This window comes from Ornithodoros turicata, chromosome 2 (assembly GCF_037126465.1).
Source record: "Ornithodoros turicata isolate Travis chromosome 2, ASM3712646v1, whole genome shotgun sequence".
Taxonomy (NCBI): Eukaryota; Metazoa; Arthropoda; class Arachnida; order Ixodida; family Argasidae; genus Ornithodoros; species Ornithodoros turicata.
Window position 1 is genome coordinate 148,519,912 of NC_088202.1, and position 18,305 is coordinate 148,538,216.

General features: G+C 45.0%; 1 protein-coding gene across 4 annotated transcripts in view; it reads left to right on the plus strand.

Annotated features, from left to right (window-relative positions):
* LOC135386352 (fasciclin-2-like) overlaps nt 1-18,305 on the plus strand; it is an 87,357-nt gene that overhangs the window by 40,535 nt on the left and 28,517 nt on the right. For all 4 annotated transcript variants that reach the window (XM_064616213.1, XM_064616216.1, XM_064616215.1 and 1 more), the window contains exons 2-10: nt 5,839-6,010; nt 9,339-9,487; nt 12,837-13,109; nt 14,009-14,127; nt 15,005-15,164; nt 15,276-15,415; nt 16,394-16,547; nt 16,955-17,139; nt 17,775-18,045. In XM_064616213.1, coding sequence (XP_064472283.1) covers nt 5,839-6,010; nt 9,339-9,487; nt 12,837-13,109; nt 14,009-14,127; nt 15,005-15,164; nt 15,276-15,415; nt 16,394-16,547; nt 16,955-17,139; nt 17,775-18,045 — 1,623 coding nt within the window. The remainder of the gene's footprint in view (nt 1-5,838; nt 6,011-9,338; nt 9,488-12,836; nt 13,110-14,008; nt 14,128-15,004; nt 15,165-15,275; nt 15,416-16,393; nt 16,548-16,954; nt 17,140-17,774; nt 18,046-18,305) is intronic.

An 18,305-nucleotide genomic window follows, 5' to 3' on the forward strand; every position in this document is an offset into this window, starting at 1 on the left:
AGAGCCGACAACCAGTTGCTACTTAAAACTTGAATCAATTTTGAATTTTGAATTTTTGTTCCCTTTGAATTTTTGTTCCAAAATTCAGCGGGAACCACGAATTAAACATTGGGCGAACAGAACGCAAGCCTCGAAAGAGAGAACTTTTACCGTACACTCTTAAAACAGATCTTGACCACATAGCATGCTGAAGGCAAACGATTGCATAGAATGATACCTTTATCACTCTTGATTTGTGGAAAGCACGGGCATATGCCTTTTTGTGACAATTAACGTTACTGCACAAGTGTCACAAAAGGCTCCCATTATCAACAAATCAGAGGAGAGAACGTCGTCATTAAGGATGATGGTTGGCTAAGAACCTATGCGCTATGTGGTGAAGTTCCTTTTAAAGAGTGTAGTTGAGGGTTAAAACCAGTGATGGCCGGTAGTTCACTACATGTAGTTAAACTACTAGTTAACTACTTTTTAGCTACAATCAGGTAGTTTAACTACTTGCAGAAATGTAGTGGCAACTACTAGTTTAACTACTATATCGAGTAGTGAACTATAGGGTAGTTAGGTTACTGCAGGCGCCAACTACTTCCGATTTTGCAGCAAGCTTTACAGCACGATTGTGCTTCCTTGAGCTACCTGTTTGATGAGAACGGAGGTGCAGAGCAATTGTGCCGTGCATGTGTACTAAGTCTTCACGTTTATCGCTGCTTGTGATTCATATTTAAGTGTCCAAGAACGCTATAAAATGGAATTAGTGTTGATGGACAACGTTAAGTAGTTAGAGGTGTAGTTAAAATACATTGCAGTAGTTAAAGTAGTAGTTTTAACTACCTCCCCTGAAAAGTAGTTGAACTACTAGTTAAACTACTCCATCACAAAGTACTTATAGTTAAACTACTGTAGAAGTAGTCAGCGGCCATCGCTGGTTAAAACTTCATCAGCACGCAAATGTGTTACACGATGTGTGCACATAATCAAAACAAGCTCTTTATCTGCCTTATCAGTTGCAAGCCATTAAGGATGAGGATTCTTGGCAGTCTCTGTAGCATTCCTATTGCTGTTCCCCGGTTTACTGTGCAAGAGGAAACACTTGCGGCGTGACTCCTGCCTTTATAAGTAGATGCTCTTGGAATGTGTCGGTGGATATGACCGAGACTGTGTTTTGCTCTCTATTCAGTCGTTTTGCTGTTGTTTACTGTTTTTTTCTTATTTGCTCGCACGTTTGTAAATAAATCATGTCTTGGGTGTTCCGAGGGACCTGCCCAGGATTTTCATCAAGTGTTGAGGAGGAGGTGGTTGTGAAATCTGTATCAGCTTGCTACTGCCATATATAATTTATATTATTATTTATATTATTTAATTTATTTATTTATTATTTATTTATCATTATTTATATTATATTATTATATAATATTCGTACCAAAACGTTTTGGGTTCCGTCATAGTTTCGGGGGGGGGGGGTTCTGAGAAAATCTCCGCATATGGTTCTAAAGAGAACCTCTGCTTTGCTGCTGCAGCACTCGAGTTAATAAATCTTAATAAATCCTCTTAATGCCGAATAAAGAAAGTTTAGATGTTGTCACTCAAACAGGAATGGGTTGACAGGATGGTGGCCAAGTATCCTCACTACAAACCTCACTACAAATTCCTTCCTTCCTCATTTTATGAACCCTTGATTTACGAACAGTGAATGGAGGAATTAATACTTCAGGCTTTTTTTTTATTTGGATTCATGACTGTTGACCAAACATAACAGTGTAATAGGAATCATGTTTAATGTCTAATGTCAAATCTCGTGCAGTTGTGTGTCATTGCATGTTTTTGATTTCTTCATAAGCCTAATGTCAAGCATGTACTTTGCAGTTTCCTTTTTGATCCCTTCTCATTTTTTGCAACCTTTGATGACCTAAGAATTTATAGTGTCATTCTTTGAAGGCTGCCTAGAATCTTTGCCCGTTTGCCACTAATAAACTTCCAATATACGGTACTAAGGGGTAATCTCTGCTTTGCCAATCTGCATTCTTTGTGTTTCTGCAGATAAGGACCTATATAAAAGGCCTTAATTTCTTTTTATACAGACTGTTATTTAATAAATCTCTCCATCCAGTTTGTATTGTTCTAAATTTTTTGTAATATACCCCACAATTTTACCCTGCATTCAACTTCCTGATCATATATATATATATATATATGCAGGTCCTGTATATACAGGAATATACAGGTCTTTTTTTTTTTCTATTTTTATCTTTTAGACTTTTATCCTGATCAGTGATCATGTCATACAACAGAGTGCCTCTGAAGGTCATGGTGATTTATGCTGTATCACCTGCTCCTGAGTGCATCTCCTTCACGAAGCTGGCCGTGATCCAAGAGTATTGTGGTAGCCAACAAAGACCCACGAGGGGAGCTTAAGAGAGGAAAGAAAATAAGCAGAAGCAGCCAACACGGAGTTTGTATACAAGCCACTAGCCAATGCAATAGCAGATTTAGGTGGCATTTGACATAAAAATATTGGCAGTCGTGATAAAATTCAAACTAAGAGGAGCATTTAGTTCTAATTAAACGTTTTTGCACACAACCTGCACTTCATCAGGTGAAAAAAAAATTACCACGCAGTGGGATATATAGGTCTTTCTTTTTTATACTTTTATCCATTAGACTTTTATAAAACATACTCTCTTTGAGATTATGTTCACCTGGCCATGTAACTCAAGCACAAAAACAATATCTATGCAACTCTCATAACCTTTCAATAAAAACTTGAAGGATTTCAAAAAATATAGTGTACAGCAAACAAGCCGGAAAGGGCAAATGGAAAAATGAACAACAAAGTCATAAAGTACAGAAGGAGCAAGACAGGACAAGCTGACAGTGCATAACACGAGAAAGGGCCACGCAGGGAGAAAATGGATTTCTTATAAAATGCTCAGGGTTTGAAAGGCTTAACGAAGACACAATTGAACCGCTCTATGCTATAAGGGGATAAGTCGAAAAATCCCAAAATGAGAAAAGGGTCCTAATATGATTGTCCGTCCCATTGACGCATATGCATTTCCCGTTTTTTACCATGCTGTAGCGGGCCAACAAATCGCAAAAAGGTTCTAAGTTTTCATTGGCAGGTGCATACTGGTATGTTGATGTCATTGCAACAAAAATAGTAAAAGGAGGATAAGTCGACTTATCCCCTTATTGCATACAGAGGTTCAATTGTATAGACCAGGCTAAGTAGGTAATACAGACACTAATGTCATTATGTGGTGAAAGCTAATGTTGCATGGTGTCGCGCATGGGTTCCAGTGCCCCAATAACAAGACGCTGCGTGGTGACCAAGAACAGTTTACGTAATTGGTAAAAAAAACAGCGTCATTCGATTATAAGAGAAAGGTAAAAATAGGTTCAGTGGCGACATCACGTGGCACGCCTCCTTGGCCCAGGCAAAAACGACTGTGAATACATAACACTACTATGTTATCACATCTCTGAACAACACTGCAGATAATTCAGTACAAATAGCCAAAAAAGGAAAACTAGGATAAGTGCATGTATCAACAAAGTCCCTCTTCGTAACATAAGTACCTGGAATGGAAATTCCTCAGTGCACAAAATGCTAAGCAATGCAAGTTGCATACATTTGGGGAAGACTCAATGTCATTACAAGTTGAACAGTTCTAAGGGGCCGCTGTGCAATGTTGACTCTGTGGTGCGTCGGAGTAGAGAACTCTGACACGAGAAATGATACACGATTCTTTTATTTTTTTTCATATCATTCATGTAGCGAGGTTCAGGTTCAGTTCCGGTTCAGATCCCTGTGCACGAGTTTGCCAGCACCATTTCGCTTTTGTCGGATCCTAAATCCCACAGGATGCTGGCCGTGGATGTTGACCGCGGATGTTGACCCCTGTTCAAGAGGAGTGTGGTGCTACACGACTAAAACGTGATTGAAACACTAGTGCGTGGAACAGCTGCCTGCAGACTTAGTTTAATGATGTTTTGCCAAGCAAAAATGTGTATTTCCACTCGTGTTTACGCAGCTGTCACTAAAGGAGCAACGAAGTGACGTCTAACTGGTTCGAAACCCCGTCTTGTTCATCGAATTGTTCACCAGGAGGCACTAAGATATTTTTACTCTGCAGCGTATCATCACTGCGCAGTCAGATTTACAGAAACGGTCGGGGGAAAAAGCCGCGGACACGATCCTCGAGTGGCGTCAAAATGTCCCTGCGCCTTCCTTCCTTCCTTTATTTCTTCTCAGCTCCCTCGAGCCGCGCCGCCCTACACCATGAGTCACATGCCAGGAGACCGTGCTGCGTCACAACATTCCCACGTTCTGCGTTCCAAAAATTCAAAATTATGTGTTCAAAAATAGTTCACTCTTTCCAAGAGTGGCGGATTTTTGAAAGGTGTGCAGAACGGAGGCCTCACGTGCTTTCGTTGCTGTTTTGCGGGAGCTCATTTTATTAGTTGCAGAACACACTGCATCCAAAAACAACACAATTTTGTGAGTCATCTCAGTGGTCCTTTAACACTTGTATGCATTTTGTGTGTAACATGACCAAAGACAAGGTACACTTGGAGATGAGAAGCCCCGAAGAAAACCCTGGAAATTTTTTGGGAAAAAACGGGGGGGGGGGGTTTGTCTGTTTCTTTTTTCCTCGTCTCCGGAAAAATAGCCCAAAATTTCCAGGCAACAAAATTAAAAAATGTTAATTTTTGTGCCTTTGATGCATTCCAACCCGCCAACAACCACCAACTTAGAGCTCCGTGTGGCTGCTCCAAGCGATCGCCGTCGCGTTCACATAATGTCGGAGTTCTGGTCGGAGCGGACGGGTTGTTCCAATTACCTATCGCTGAGTAGACAGCAGTCTGATGGGATGCTCTGCTCCGCATTTATGCCTAGAGGATGAACACTATACTAAAGCTTCTAGCTCATTGTAGGCTGTGGTTTGGCCGGCAATGCTTCGACTCATAAGTAACCGCGTTTGTTTCCATTTTTTTTCAATTTTTCGGAAAAAAACACAGAAAAACTTTTTGTTTTTCGAGCGATTCAAAATTTCCAGAAATTTTGCATCTCTACATACAACACAGTACGAATACATGGTTATTATGGTTATTACATACATGTAATATACATACATGGTTATTATGCACGAATGTGGTATGCTGTGGTTTGGCCGGCAATGCTTCGACTCAGCAGTAACCGCATTTTTTTCAATTTTTGCAGATATTTCTGGAAAAAAAAACCCCCGAAAAGAACGATTTTTTCTTTTTCTTTCTAGCGATTCGAAATTTCTGGAAATTTTGCATCTCTGCATACAACATAGTATGAATACATGGTTATTATGGTTATTACATACATGTAATATACATACATGGTTATGGTATGCTCTGGTTTGCCCGGCAATGCTTCGACTCGGCAGTAACCGCATTTGTTTCCATTTTTGCTGATATTTCTGAAAAAAAAAAACCCCGAAATGAACGATTTTTCTTTTTCTTTCTAGCGATTCGAAATTTCTGGAAATTTTGCATCTCTACATACAACATAGTATGAATACATGGTTATTGTGGTTATTACATACATGTAATATACATACATGGTTATGGTATGCTGTGGTTTGCCCGGCAATGCTTCGTCTCAGCAGTAACCGCATTTGTTTCCATTTTTGCAAATTTTTCGAAAAAAAAAAAAAAAACGAAAAGAACGTTCTTTTTTTTTGTTTTTTTTTTGTAGCGATTCGAAATTTCCGGAAATTTCGCATCTCTAGGCGCGCTGTCCTCTCTGTGCACGTGCTCGACACAAATGCTCTTGTTTGTTGATGTTGAAATTTTTTTCAATTGTTCCAGTTTCAAGCACAAGATCTCAAGAGTCTAAAGGGTCACTAAAAATTACCCCCGAGGGCGCCTCACTGTCCAGCCCCTCCGGCACAGGATACGTGGTGTTTTGTAAGGCTGAGGGAGGCGAAGCTCCGTATACGGATTTCAAGTGGATAGGACCCACTGGGCAGCAGGTAGAAAGGTAAGGTCATCTGCTGCGGCCTCACTCACGACTCGATGCCTCAAGCTCGAGGACCTAACCCCGATCCTTCCCCGGACTTGCGCCCCGAATTGAAGGTTGCCTGTCGGGCCTGCCTGAAGGATGCCTCGTTGAGACGTCTGCAGGAATGCACACTAACTTGAGAGAACTGATGTTCTGAGGCTGGAACTACATAGAGGGGACAAATACATACAAAGCCTCAAATTGCCTAAGAAAATTGACGACGAAAGATGAGAGTCACTGAAAAGGTTAGCCAGCTGTAGGACTCGAACCCACATCTTTTGGATTACCGGTCCAGGGCCCTTACCAATTGAGCTAAGCTAACACGCCTTCTCAGCGACTTCCAGGGTGCGTCATCTGAAGGGACAAATCAACCACTCTCTCTCGCTCATCCCCCTTTCACTCTTACATTTTTCTCACTCATACACACAATCATACGACGGGATCGACGCAAGTGGCAAACGGTGAACGTGAGAGAGCACTTGTTTGGCACTAAGTGCAGTTACATCACCGTGTGTACCGAAACCAGTACAACAGTACAGTACAGTACGACAGTACAGTACAGTACGACAGGACAGTACAGTACGACAGGACAGTACAGTACGACAGTACAGTACGACAGTACAGTACGACAGTACAGTACAGTACGACAGCACAGTACAACAGCACAGTACAACAGTACAGCTTTGCACTAAACCAGCTCAGAGTCTGTATTCCACTGGAGAGACGGCAAAATTTCATCCAGCATAGTGCCATAGTTTTTGAGATAAAGGAAAAAAAATGAAGGATATGTTCAGTGTCTTGCGGTTTGTGCTTTTCTTTATCCTAACCTCTTAACAGATGTGTCAAACTTATTGCGAGCCTCAAGTTTGCATTCGAACCCATGAGTTTTATCTGTTCCTTTTTTTTTTATGAGGGGTGTATCCGTGTTTGTAGGTAAGACGCAAAGGGACGGAAGAAAATTAGATATATTCCACGAGAAGTAAAGAACGTGAGATGACAATTTACATAGACATTTCATTCCACATAAAGGCAACATCATCAGTGCAGCCTAATGAGAGGATGAGTGGTACAAAAGCCAGTTGAGTATCCTGTATGTTTCAGGATGTGGGCCACGGTTGCTGTTGCCTTTGTACATGCCAAGATTCCAGGTATTCCACTGACCCAGTTTAATGCATGTGAAACGAAACGTCGGAGTAAATTGTTACCTCACGTTATGCTAAGCCAGTGAACGTTTTACTTTCGATCATGGATCAAAGCTTTTGGAACATTTTTTGCATTCCACAAGAAGTACTCTAGATATGGGAAAAGAGATTCACCAAAGGTGATTGACGGATGGTTAGCTAATACAAAGCTGGCTGCAGATTATTTCGCTGGCCTCCAAAGCGGCGCGTCATTCTCTAAACTACAGAGCTTGGCATTGAGTCTAAATGGGCCAGCACACGGTCGGAGACTGCTTAGTTTGGGAAAATTCATGTTGTCTCCTCATACTCGAAGTGTTACCTATAGTTAAAATATGGCAGACAGTGGCAGGATTTGAACTACCGTATTTTCACGCGTATTAGCCGCGGCTTATGCGCGATTTTTTTTCTCACGGGCGCCCTGCGGCTTATCCACCGGTGCGGCTTATCTGATGACTATTTTTTCCTGGTATTTTCCCCATACGCCGATTTTAACGAAAGGGCCGACAGTGTCTCTGGAACAGCACTGCCCTGCCGATGCACGAACAGTGCGTAACAGGGACGGGTCCACATTCGAGTAGATTGATCTTCCTGGTGCATTCCCCCAAGCAGCTTTAAGGAAAGTGGTGACAGTGATTCACGTCTTCTGGAAGATCACTGACCCATCAGCCCACGAAAAACACCCGACAAGGGCACAATCTGATCTTGGTAGAACTTCAGAACTGACCTCCTCTCTTGTACACTGTGCCGATCCCGGAGTATGGACCACATGGTTTATGGCCTTCTCTATGGTCTCCTTTGTCACAAATCAGTCGTCTCGTATTGCCCGCGGCTTATCTGCGGGTGCGGCTTATCTGCCAGAAAATTTTCAAAACGTCCCAAAAAACGCGTCCTGCGGCTTATCTGCGGTGCGGCTTATAGGCGTGAAATTACGGTACACATCACTCGTTGATCAATTCCACCACACTTTGCATCGCTTTGCGACCACTTGCCCGGGGGCCTCATTTGAGTGACAGGACACGACATATGTAGTGATGACTAACGCGCTGACTAACAACGAGTTGTTAGTCAGCACTCACTACGTGTACGTGTTCGTGTTCCTTCTCTCCTTGCAGTTCTTCTCCTGCTGCTTTTCCCTGTACAAAAGATGTCTGTGCTCTCAGAGCTTGTTGTCCACAGTGTTGGGTAGTACCTGAGTTTCAAGTAACTTGTAAGTGTAACTAGTTACTTTTCTACAAAAGTAACTGCAAAATGTAACCGAGCTACTCGGGTCTGGCAGTATTACCCGTGCATCAGTTCCCTAGTGGCGTTCTGTCGAGGCTTCAAGTAAACTGACGTTTTTTCCCAACCACCTAAGAGGCACAACATCTTGGCCCAATATTGGCAATACCAGACTAATATTGATCCGATATTAGTCCGGTATTGCCGATATTGGGCTAAGATGTTGTGCTGTTTCGGCACAACAATGAAATTTGTGCTGTCCTTGCAAGGATTGCACAAATTTCGTCATCTCGGACAAACTCCTGCCGTGCTGTCAGGGCGAAATCCTCTGTCGATAACACGGTATAAGCTTGCTTGGATTGTGCAAGTGCTAGAACGAGCGCTAAAGTTTTTGAGTTTGGCTATTTTTTTTCCTTAGAAAGTAACTCTATAAAGTAACCAAGTTACTTTGATACAATAACTGAAGCTGTAACTAGTTACATTTCAGAAAGGTGACTGCTACTGTGTGTGACTGTGGTTACTATTTTTGCAGGCTAAAAGTAACTGTAATTTAGTTACTTTTGTTGAGTAACTTACCCATGGCTGGTTGTCCGTCTGAATGAACGTGAACAGCGTAGACCTTATTTTTGAGAGACTTGCGTTGACGTGTGCTGGCTGTTACGTGAGTCCGCGGAAAGTGGAGGAGATACCATTAATAAGCACACCCTGTTCCTTCCCTGTTGCTGATTGTTGGGAGAATGAGTTTGGGTTGACAAAATAGGTTTTTTTTTTTTTTTTTTGCAGCATTTAAGGGTTTTGCGTGTGTTTCTGTTCTTATCGTGCTTCATTACCAGCTTGCCAACCCATTATATCCTCCGCACAAAAGGCTGTGTCCAGCGGAAGAGTGACCGCGATGTTCTTGCTTGCAGCCGAAGTCCCACCCGTGTGGCAACCACAAACAGCGGCTACGCCCTCTCCTTCGACAATCCCACAGCGCAGCAAAGCGGCCAATACACCTGCAAGGCACTTTACGGAAACACCGTCAACCTAATCAAGTCTGTCAACATAACCTTCTACCGTAAGTATTCTTCTTCACATTTGTCAGATGGCACATGCCCCCTTTGAAGGAACACCTGTGGGACCCTAAAAATAAAATTTTCTTCTTTTTTTTTTTTTTTTGCAGAATATCGCGGGCTCCTTCCAAGCGGGAATGACGTAATAGAATCGCTAGCGATATATTAAATTCAATAATGGGAGCAGCAAAAGAACGATAAGACTTCGTGTTCCTTTCAAACGACTAGCTGGCTGTACAAGAAAACGGTGGCATGGTTAGCTAAAATCGCCTGTCAGTACTTTGCCGTCCCATGTTACCTCGGTTGAGCTTGAAAGTGTTGTGCCGATATTGTGTTCGAAGGAGGACCATGTGCTGCACGTGCTTATTACTCGAAAGAAATGACCTCGCAACACCTGGAGATTTGAGACTAGATAAGCCACGGAGCGCTGGTTTTAGACAACTGTGTCCCCTACAGTACCGTAACTTCACGTGTATAAGCCGCAGGACGCGTTTTTAGGAAAGTTTCGAAAATTTTCTGGCAGATAAGCCGCAGTCGATACGATACGACTCATTTGTGCGACAAAGGAGACAATAGAGAAGGCCATAAACCCTGTGGTCCATACTCCGGGGTCGGCGTAGTGTACAACAGAGGAGGTTGATTCTAGAGTTCTACCAAGATCGGATTGTGCTCTTGTTGGGGGTCTTTCGTGGACTGATGGGGTCAGTGATCTTCCAGTAGACGCGAATCACTGTCACCACTTTCGTTAAAGCTGCTTGGGGGAATGCACCAGGAAGATCGATCTACTCGAATGTGGGCCCGTCCCTGTTGCGCACCGCTCGTGCATCGGCAGGGCAGTGCTGTTCCAGAGACACTGTCGGCCCTTTCGTTAAAACCCCAGCGTATGGGGAAAATACAGGGGGGAAAATAATCATCAGATAAGCCGCACCGGTGGATAAGCCGCAGAGCGCCCGCGCGAGAAAAAAAAAATCTCGCATAAGCCACGGCCAATACGCGTGAAATTACGGTGCATGACTGGACATCTTGGAATTTTGCCCAATTCATGGGGAAAGCCTGAAAGGGACCATGAAACGATTTTTTTCTTCGTTTCGTTCGAAAGAAGACATTTTTCTGAGTCTAGAACCGAAATTTTACTTTCGTCGCGCGAGCGGATTTCTCGGGAGCGAATTTAAACGCAGCGGCGAAGGGAGGACAGCTGGCGCCGCGCCGTGGCGAGCTGCCGAGTGGAGACACAACGGGCAACTTGACGCGACCACGGCCGGCTCAGCAACACGTCATCGTGACGTGTTGCCGAGCCGAGGAATCCCGCCAGGAGCATGCGCCGTAGGATCCCGCGTATGCGCTCATCGGGAGTGGAAATCTCCATGACAGCAGCTTTCGCGCGATCGGCAGATTTCGGCAGTGGCGGCAGCCACAGCGCGAGCTCGCGGCATTACTTGCCATTGTGCAACACCGGTGACGTAACGGGGAACTGAAGTGCGGTCCGTACAGTTACACCATCGACAGGGAAATATGCGCGGGAGAGGAGGAACGCGGAAGAGACATTTCTAGCGCGCGCTCCTCGCAGAGTGGAGCGATTTCGTCCGGAAAAATTTGTTGTATATTAGTTTCTCTGCGGGAAGAACAGTTTCCATCGAAAAAAAGTATGGGGGTTCGGGAAATTTCATAGTCCCTTGAAGATTCGCACGTTTTTGAGCGTGCCACGCATAGCAACGATGAAGCTTTTGTCTGCTGTGCAAGTACGTCTTGCGCCTCGGCTACTTTCTAAGTTACGTTCCCAAACGAGCAATTTTGAGGCACGAGAGCGTGAAAATGTCGCAGCTCTTGCTCGATCATTCCCAAACCGGCCAGTGCGAGCGTGAAATCACCGTCTCTCTCTAATATCTGCAGCCCGTAGATATTTTCGCTCTCGCTTCCAAGATGGTGGAGTTTATAAACAACAGAAAATGAGAAACGTGTGTGTATGCTGGTACATGGAAATGTAATACCGCTGGTAATTGCAATCATTTTGACTGCACCATATCGAGCGCAGAAATTCAGGCTATTTTGCATGCTTCGAGCTATCTCACGCAAATAATTGCGCGTAAATGTTTAATAAATTCGCTCCAGAATCTGCTAGGGGACACAACGTTGCAGCAAAGAGTGATAACTGCAGACCTGGCCGATGCTTTGTGAGTGCAGAACCGGTAATAAAAAGTCAAGAAATTTGGATAAACATTTGAAATAGTACTTAAGGAATGCCATTGTGATGATTCGCATGGTGTGCGGGGCGGGTCGGTGCAAGGGACGCAAATGGTATTAAAAGTTCTCATTGCAGAATGCAGAAATTGGTAGATGCACTGAAGAGAGAATTCTTCTTTCATAGTCACATCTGTACCTGTCTCTTATTGCGTCCAAAGTTTCAAATATCTGGAATGACATTACGCGAGATGACTTCGATGAACACATTTTAGGGACTACGTGGTGAATGTATGGTCTTCTGCTCCAGTGTTTCTTGCAGGTACACCTCTGGAAATGGAGGCACTGGACGTGGTATCGCTAAGTGATAGCCAGAGGTAGCTAGTCCTCGTGTCCCTTCCCAGCTCTCGATGTAAAACTCGCTAGCTTGGAAATGTAGTATTACACTGCGGGGCACTTTTCCTGTGTACTATCCTGCACACTTGCTGAGGTCCCACTACTTCCATCAGGTCCCCCAAACTCATTTCGGAAAAGCGTGCAACGAAGAAGGCCGCCACTAGATACCCCACTGTTGCCGTTCCGGATCACTTGAGCGCGCTAAGTTTAGCGGCAAAATGTTTTTGTTGTTTCTGCGAATGAATCTAGTCTTTATATGTCCAAATAAAACGCGTATAACAACTTTCTGTGCCGTGTTTCGCTTTTTGGTCCCGTTTTTAAACGTGTTGAGCGATCGGAAGGATCTAGTGCACGGCTGCGTGCATCACATAGCGTACCTGTCGTACCAGGCGCCACAGGCGCAGTCGTCCATTTCTCCTTCGGTGACTTGGCCTGGCTTGGATTGTGCTTCAACTGGATCTTTAGCGCGCTACAATCCAACGCAAGCCAACGTCTGGTAACAATGGGGTATCTAAGGGCGGCCTCCGGCATTGCACGCATCGGGATAGGAACAAATACATGGGAAAATGGCGACCTTGGGGGATCTGACTTCCATCTTATCAGCAGGTTGACACCAAGAAGATGGATACATAGGGCAGGCACCTCCCCACCCCTTCCTCTGCTCTGTACATTAAAGAGAAATCTCACCATTTCAAGCTTTTCAATTTTTTAGCAGTGCCGCGGCATTCTGCTGCTTGCGTCGGAAAGAAAATCACCTAGCAACCCGTGTTTTCATTCCAGACGACATCACGTTTGAGGACTGTTCGGCAAGTCAGTACCTGATCCTGAACCAGGAGAAGGAAGTGAAATGCACTGTGCGGGGCAATCCACTGCCCTTGGTGGCGTGGACCAAAGATGGGGTCCCTGTGGGTCAACGGGAACGCTACGAGATAACGGAGAAAGGCGTCACCGTCAAGAGCGCCACCCCTGCCGACAGGGGCACCTACATTGTCTCGGCCATGGTCTCCGCCACGGGAAGGTTCGACAAACGGAACATCACGGTGGAAGTCTACAGTGAGTGTTCCCATCAAAACCTTTTACGTAAAACCGTAATTTTGTGATTTACTCGCAAGTCGGGGCCCACACATGTATTTGAGGTCACTAAAATTGGTAATACGGGGTCGATTACCTCGTGACTGCAGGTTTGCCCGGCGATTTTAATCCGAGTGCCAGCTGAATTAATCTATGCCCCATAAAGTTCGCGTGGCACATGGATTAATTTCGATGGCGCTTGGATTAAAAATCGGCGGGAAAACGTGTAGTTCCGAGATTGCCCAAATTTTGATAAAAAGCTGTATTGGACATGCTTCATGTCTAGAGCCTGAAGTTTTAGGGTTTAACCCGATTCCTCCCCGAATTTGCACCCGGATTTGAAGGTTGCCTCTTTAGGGTGAAAGCCCATTTTTTACCTGACAAATTGCCCTCACCAGGATGTCTGTAGGAGTGCAGTAACTTACGTGTTTGGCAGCAAATGCAGTTTCATCACCGTTTGCACCGGGCCACTACAGTTAGTTTGAGTAGCTGAGCCCGATTTCGCCCAGAGTTTAGCGTACTGGAATTTTTTTTCGCCCAAATTCGCACGAATTTAGCGCGCATGTTTATTTACCAGATTTTTACCCCCCCAAATTTAGAAAAATATTTCCCGAAAACTTCAGGCTCTATTCATGTCCACAGTACCATATTTTTCTGCGTATAACGTGCACCCCTTAAAATTGGCGGAAATTTTAAAAAGCTTTGGTGCAGAACGCGTACCACAATGATGCAATTCCCAGTTCTTTACTTCGTCGTTAATCTCGTAAGATGTGCTATCTGTACAGCACTGCTCACATTCTGCCACGTGTCAGAGTACACAAAAATACTAGTAATTAGCATTCTCGCTGTGTTGAATCATTTTTGGTATGTTTGTTTTTCAGCACCACCAAAGATATCGGATAAAATGCCAGAGTCGAGCGAAATGATTGAAGGTTCCTTGGGGAGATTAGAGTGCTCAGCAGAGGGTTATCCACACCCTAGGTTCTACTGGTTCGATAAGGTGAGTGCACAGACTTTTGCGTACCACTGACTTTGGTAGTCACTAAGTTAAATGTAAATAAGGAACGTGCAAGATGTCATTGCATATTACCGTAATTTCACGCATATTAGCCGTGGCTCATGCGTGATTTTTTTTTTTTCTCATGGGCGCTGTGGCTTATCTCGTGACTATTTTTCCCCCGTATTTTCCCTGTACAGTGGTTTTAACGAAAAAGCTGACAGTGTCTCCGGAACACTGACGCCCTACGAATGCACGAATAATGCGTAATGGGGGCGCTTCCACATTGGAGCACGCTGGCTCTCCTGGTGCTTTCTCTCAAGCAGCAACTAAAGTGGTGACAGTGATTCGTGTCTTCTGGAAGGCCACTGGCCCACCGATCCATGAAAAACGCACTACAAGGGCACAATCCGATCTTGGTAGAACACTAGAACTGTGACCTCCATTGTTGTACACCGTGCCGACCGCCCACCGACTATGAACCAGAGGGTTTATGACCTTCTCCATGGTCTCCTTTGCGGCACAAATCAATCGCGTCGTGTTGCCCACGGCTTATCTGCCAGAAAGCTTTCAAAACGTTCCTAAAGACAGGTCCCGTGGCTCATATACGCGTGCAATTATGGTACTCGAAAGTACTTGAAATCGCGATACAACTATTTGTACTCAATTCGCGTCGAATTATAGATACTTGAAAACTATTCGCAGTCCAGGATTTGGTAGTCGAGAGAAAAAAAAATTTGTGTTCAAGTGAACATTTGAATCTTCATTGTAGCGCGGACAGAATGTAGCGATGGCCACTTAGTTGTCCGTAGCCTGCCTTTGAGCCCTTCTTACCCTCGAAGCAAGTATACGCGTGTTCATATAATGCAACCTGTTTCAGGCAAACCGGAACTTGAGCACCGTGAATGGCTTTCAAGTGGACCCCAAGGCCGGGGTACTCCTGGTGAGTTCCGTTGGAAGGGAGGAAGAAGGAAGGTACCGCTGCCAGGCGGTCAACCCTGCAGGGACAGACAGTCGAGAGGTCAGCGTCAGTGTCATCGGTCAGTAGCTTCTCCCATTAGCCTCCAGTCTTGATCTTCCAGCCCCTGGCTTACTATTGCTAGACTTTCACACGGATCGGATGTATATGCGGCGGTTGAATTTGGTTTCAGTTAAGCCGAGGATCACTGAATTCCGCAACGTGACAGTCTCTGTTGGAGGTGAAGTGAAGCTTGAGTGCAGGTCCCACGGAAAGCCAGTGCCGGATATGAAGATACGCAAGGATGGAGATCCCGCGTTCATTTCGGATCAGGTGAGGGCGTACCATATTTACTCGAGTACCTTGCTTTTAACTTTTTTCAGACTTTTTCTCCCCTAAAAATCGGGAAAAGTTGCAGGCGCAAAAAATTGTGCGGGAACATTCGTAAACGATATTCACGCGACGCTATGCTCCCAGTAGAGCCAATGCAGTCGCCGACCGATTTTTTGGACCCCGATTTTTCGGACGTATTCGATTCCCCGATTTTTTGGACCCCGATTTTTCGGACCTTGATTTTTCGGCCATGCTCGATTATTTGGACTCGTTTGCGGAACAGCTGCGGGTCCCATAGAGTTGATGTAAATGGTTGTCCAAAATTTTGGACCCCATGCAGCCCCGTCGCTCGATATTTGGGACTCTGTATGCCCAACCGGCAAATTTCTCTCTTGGGTTGACGGAAAATATTGGTATCATCCGAAATTCGTGTCAGAAGAAATCAGCCAACTAAAGTAATAAGGCAATGATTGTTCATTTTCCATTCCACTGAGCACAAGGTGTCTGTTGTAACGTTTTTGAGTCTTGGTTTTTGGCCAACGGCTTGATTAAAAAAGCCCAGCACGTGCTCTCCGCCCGCGAGTTGAGCGACAGCGCTGTAATGCGAGCTTCACCTAAAAAATACATGCATTAGGTGAAGCTGACTTGCGGACTCGATGACTGCGCTGCCTCTGTCAGTGTACAGTGGCGAAATGTCGATGCGTTATCAGCTGATGTTATCGGGCGGAGCTGGAAGCGCGTTAGGAATCGACAAATTTTTTCCAGCCTACTAGCGCTTAGTAAAGTTTAGTTTGAAGTGAAATTATTGAGACTTCTGCGCAATCCCCGCCGCGACAGAAAAATCGGACTGCGACCGTATTGACGTTCTCACTGCATTGTGCAAGTGCAAACGCGGCACTGGCCTACTGTGCCTTCTGCACAGCTGGTGACTTGTTCCGGGCAACTGATGGTCGACATGATTTCTACGTTATTGTGCAGTACTTCAAGATCCTTCAGACCCAGAACGCTCAGCAAGAGACTGTGCTGACAATGACTGCCAGCAGTGCCACACGTCACATGGACGGCCTCTACTACTGTTCGGCTGAAAACAAGGCCGAGAAAGTCGAAAGGGTTGGCCACCTTGCCGTCCAGTGTGAGTATCCTTTCCTTTTCCTTTTTTTTTTTTTTTGTCGTTCGTCAGAGCAGATTTGCACACTTGTAGCCAGTATCACGCAATCCAGATAATAAGGCGTCGTGGAGCAGGATTGTTTCTCCTCCTACGGTGTTACCAGTGTTACGGTGGTTATGAACCTAGATAGAGAACCGTACTTTGGGATATATTAGACGCACCCCAAGCAGCGCAACATCTTGGCCTTATATCGGTCCAATACTTGCGACCCAATATAGTGCCACAGGTTTGTAAATCCCACTCTGTGGAAAAGTAAATTTTTTTCCACCGCAAAAAGTTAACACAAAATTTGACGAAAAACAGAGATAGTTTGCGGAGCGACATATCGGCTAACGCAGATTTGATCAATTCGACTGTGGCTCTCTTCTCAGTTCCTCCAGACATGACGGCTTCGGAGAATCCTGTGAAGACATGGGGCCAGAACGTGGCTGAGCTGAAGTGCATTGCCCAGGCCATTCCAAACGCCTCCATCACCTGGTACTATCGCAAGCAGCCCGTTATGCAAAGGCCACAGTACATCACTGTCGAGGGCAACGTCGGTAACAGCACCCTCAGGGTACGGTTGAACCTCTGTTGAACCTCTATTGAGAATGACCACGCTTTAGTTCGCTAAATAGAATAATTCGTTGAATCGAACTTGTTGAGAAAATATGGTTGAAACACCAACCTGTGTAGCTAATTCTAGCGTACATCATTTCCTCATGAGCCTGGCTTAAAAATACGAAAGGCACACTTAACAAAATCGAAGTAAATCAGTTCTATTTCGCCCAACACGTTAGTGGGAGGCGCAGGCAAAAAGCTGCTGCTAAAGCCTTGCTGACACGCAGGAATAGACCACAAACAATGTTAAGAGGGTGAAAGTTTTGCAATTTGCGCAATTTATCCACAAACAGCTGAACCAAGTGACAATTTTTATGCGAAATTTTAGCATATATTATGTCCTCCAACAGATATTTTAGCTCCAAAACTGCTTTATTTTATCTTGGACGACCCTGTGCAGTGGTTGTGCTCTTCAAAAAGAATGTGAAGGTGCTGCCCTTCTGCACAGGGTGCAAGGAGTGCATGCGAAAAGAATGCGTTTTGAAAACGCGATGAAAGTCGCAGATATTCTGAAGCACCTGCAGCGTTCCGATGCGCAGTCGCCTCCTAATTGTTTCTGCGCGTTTTCCGCACCCCCCCATTACTGTGCAGGTGTACCCCAGCTTCCCCGACCGCTACGGAACGTATGAGTGCTGGGCGCAGAACTTCCTGGGCAACAGCTCGATAGAGATTAAGCTTGAGGAGGCGCGCCTCCCCGGGGTCATGGAGCGCCCCCCAGCGGGGCCCGTGTCCCCGACTGCGGTCGAGTTTAAGCTCCGGGCTCCTGCTGATGACGGAGGATCCCCCATCACCAAGATCGTCATCAAGTACTGGGCCGACGGGGAGAGGGAGGACAGCGCACGCTTCCAGGAGTGGACCGACGGTAAGGGGGGCAGTGCCAAGGGCCTGATCATGCAGTCGCCCTACCGATTTTTTGGACCTCGATTTTTCGGACATGATCGATTTTTTACCTCGATTTTTCGGACATGATCGATTTTTTTACCTGGATTTTTCGGACATGATCGATTTTTTACCCTGATTTTTCAGACATGATTAATTTCTTTACCACGATTTTTCGGACATGCTCGATTTTTTTTACCCCGATTTTTCGGACACGCTCGATTTTTTGGACTCTGACTAGGA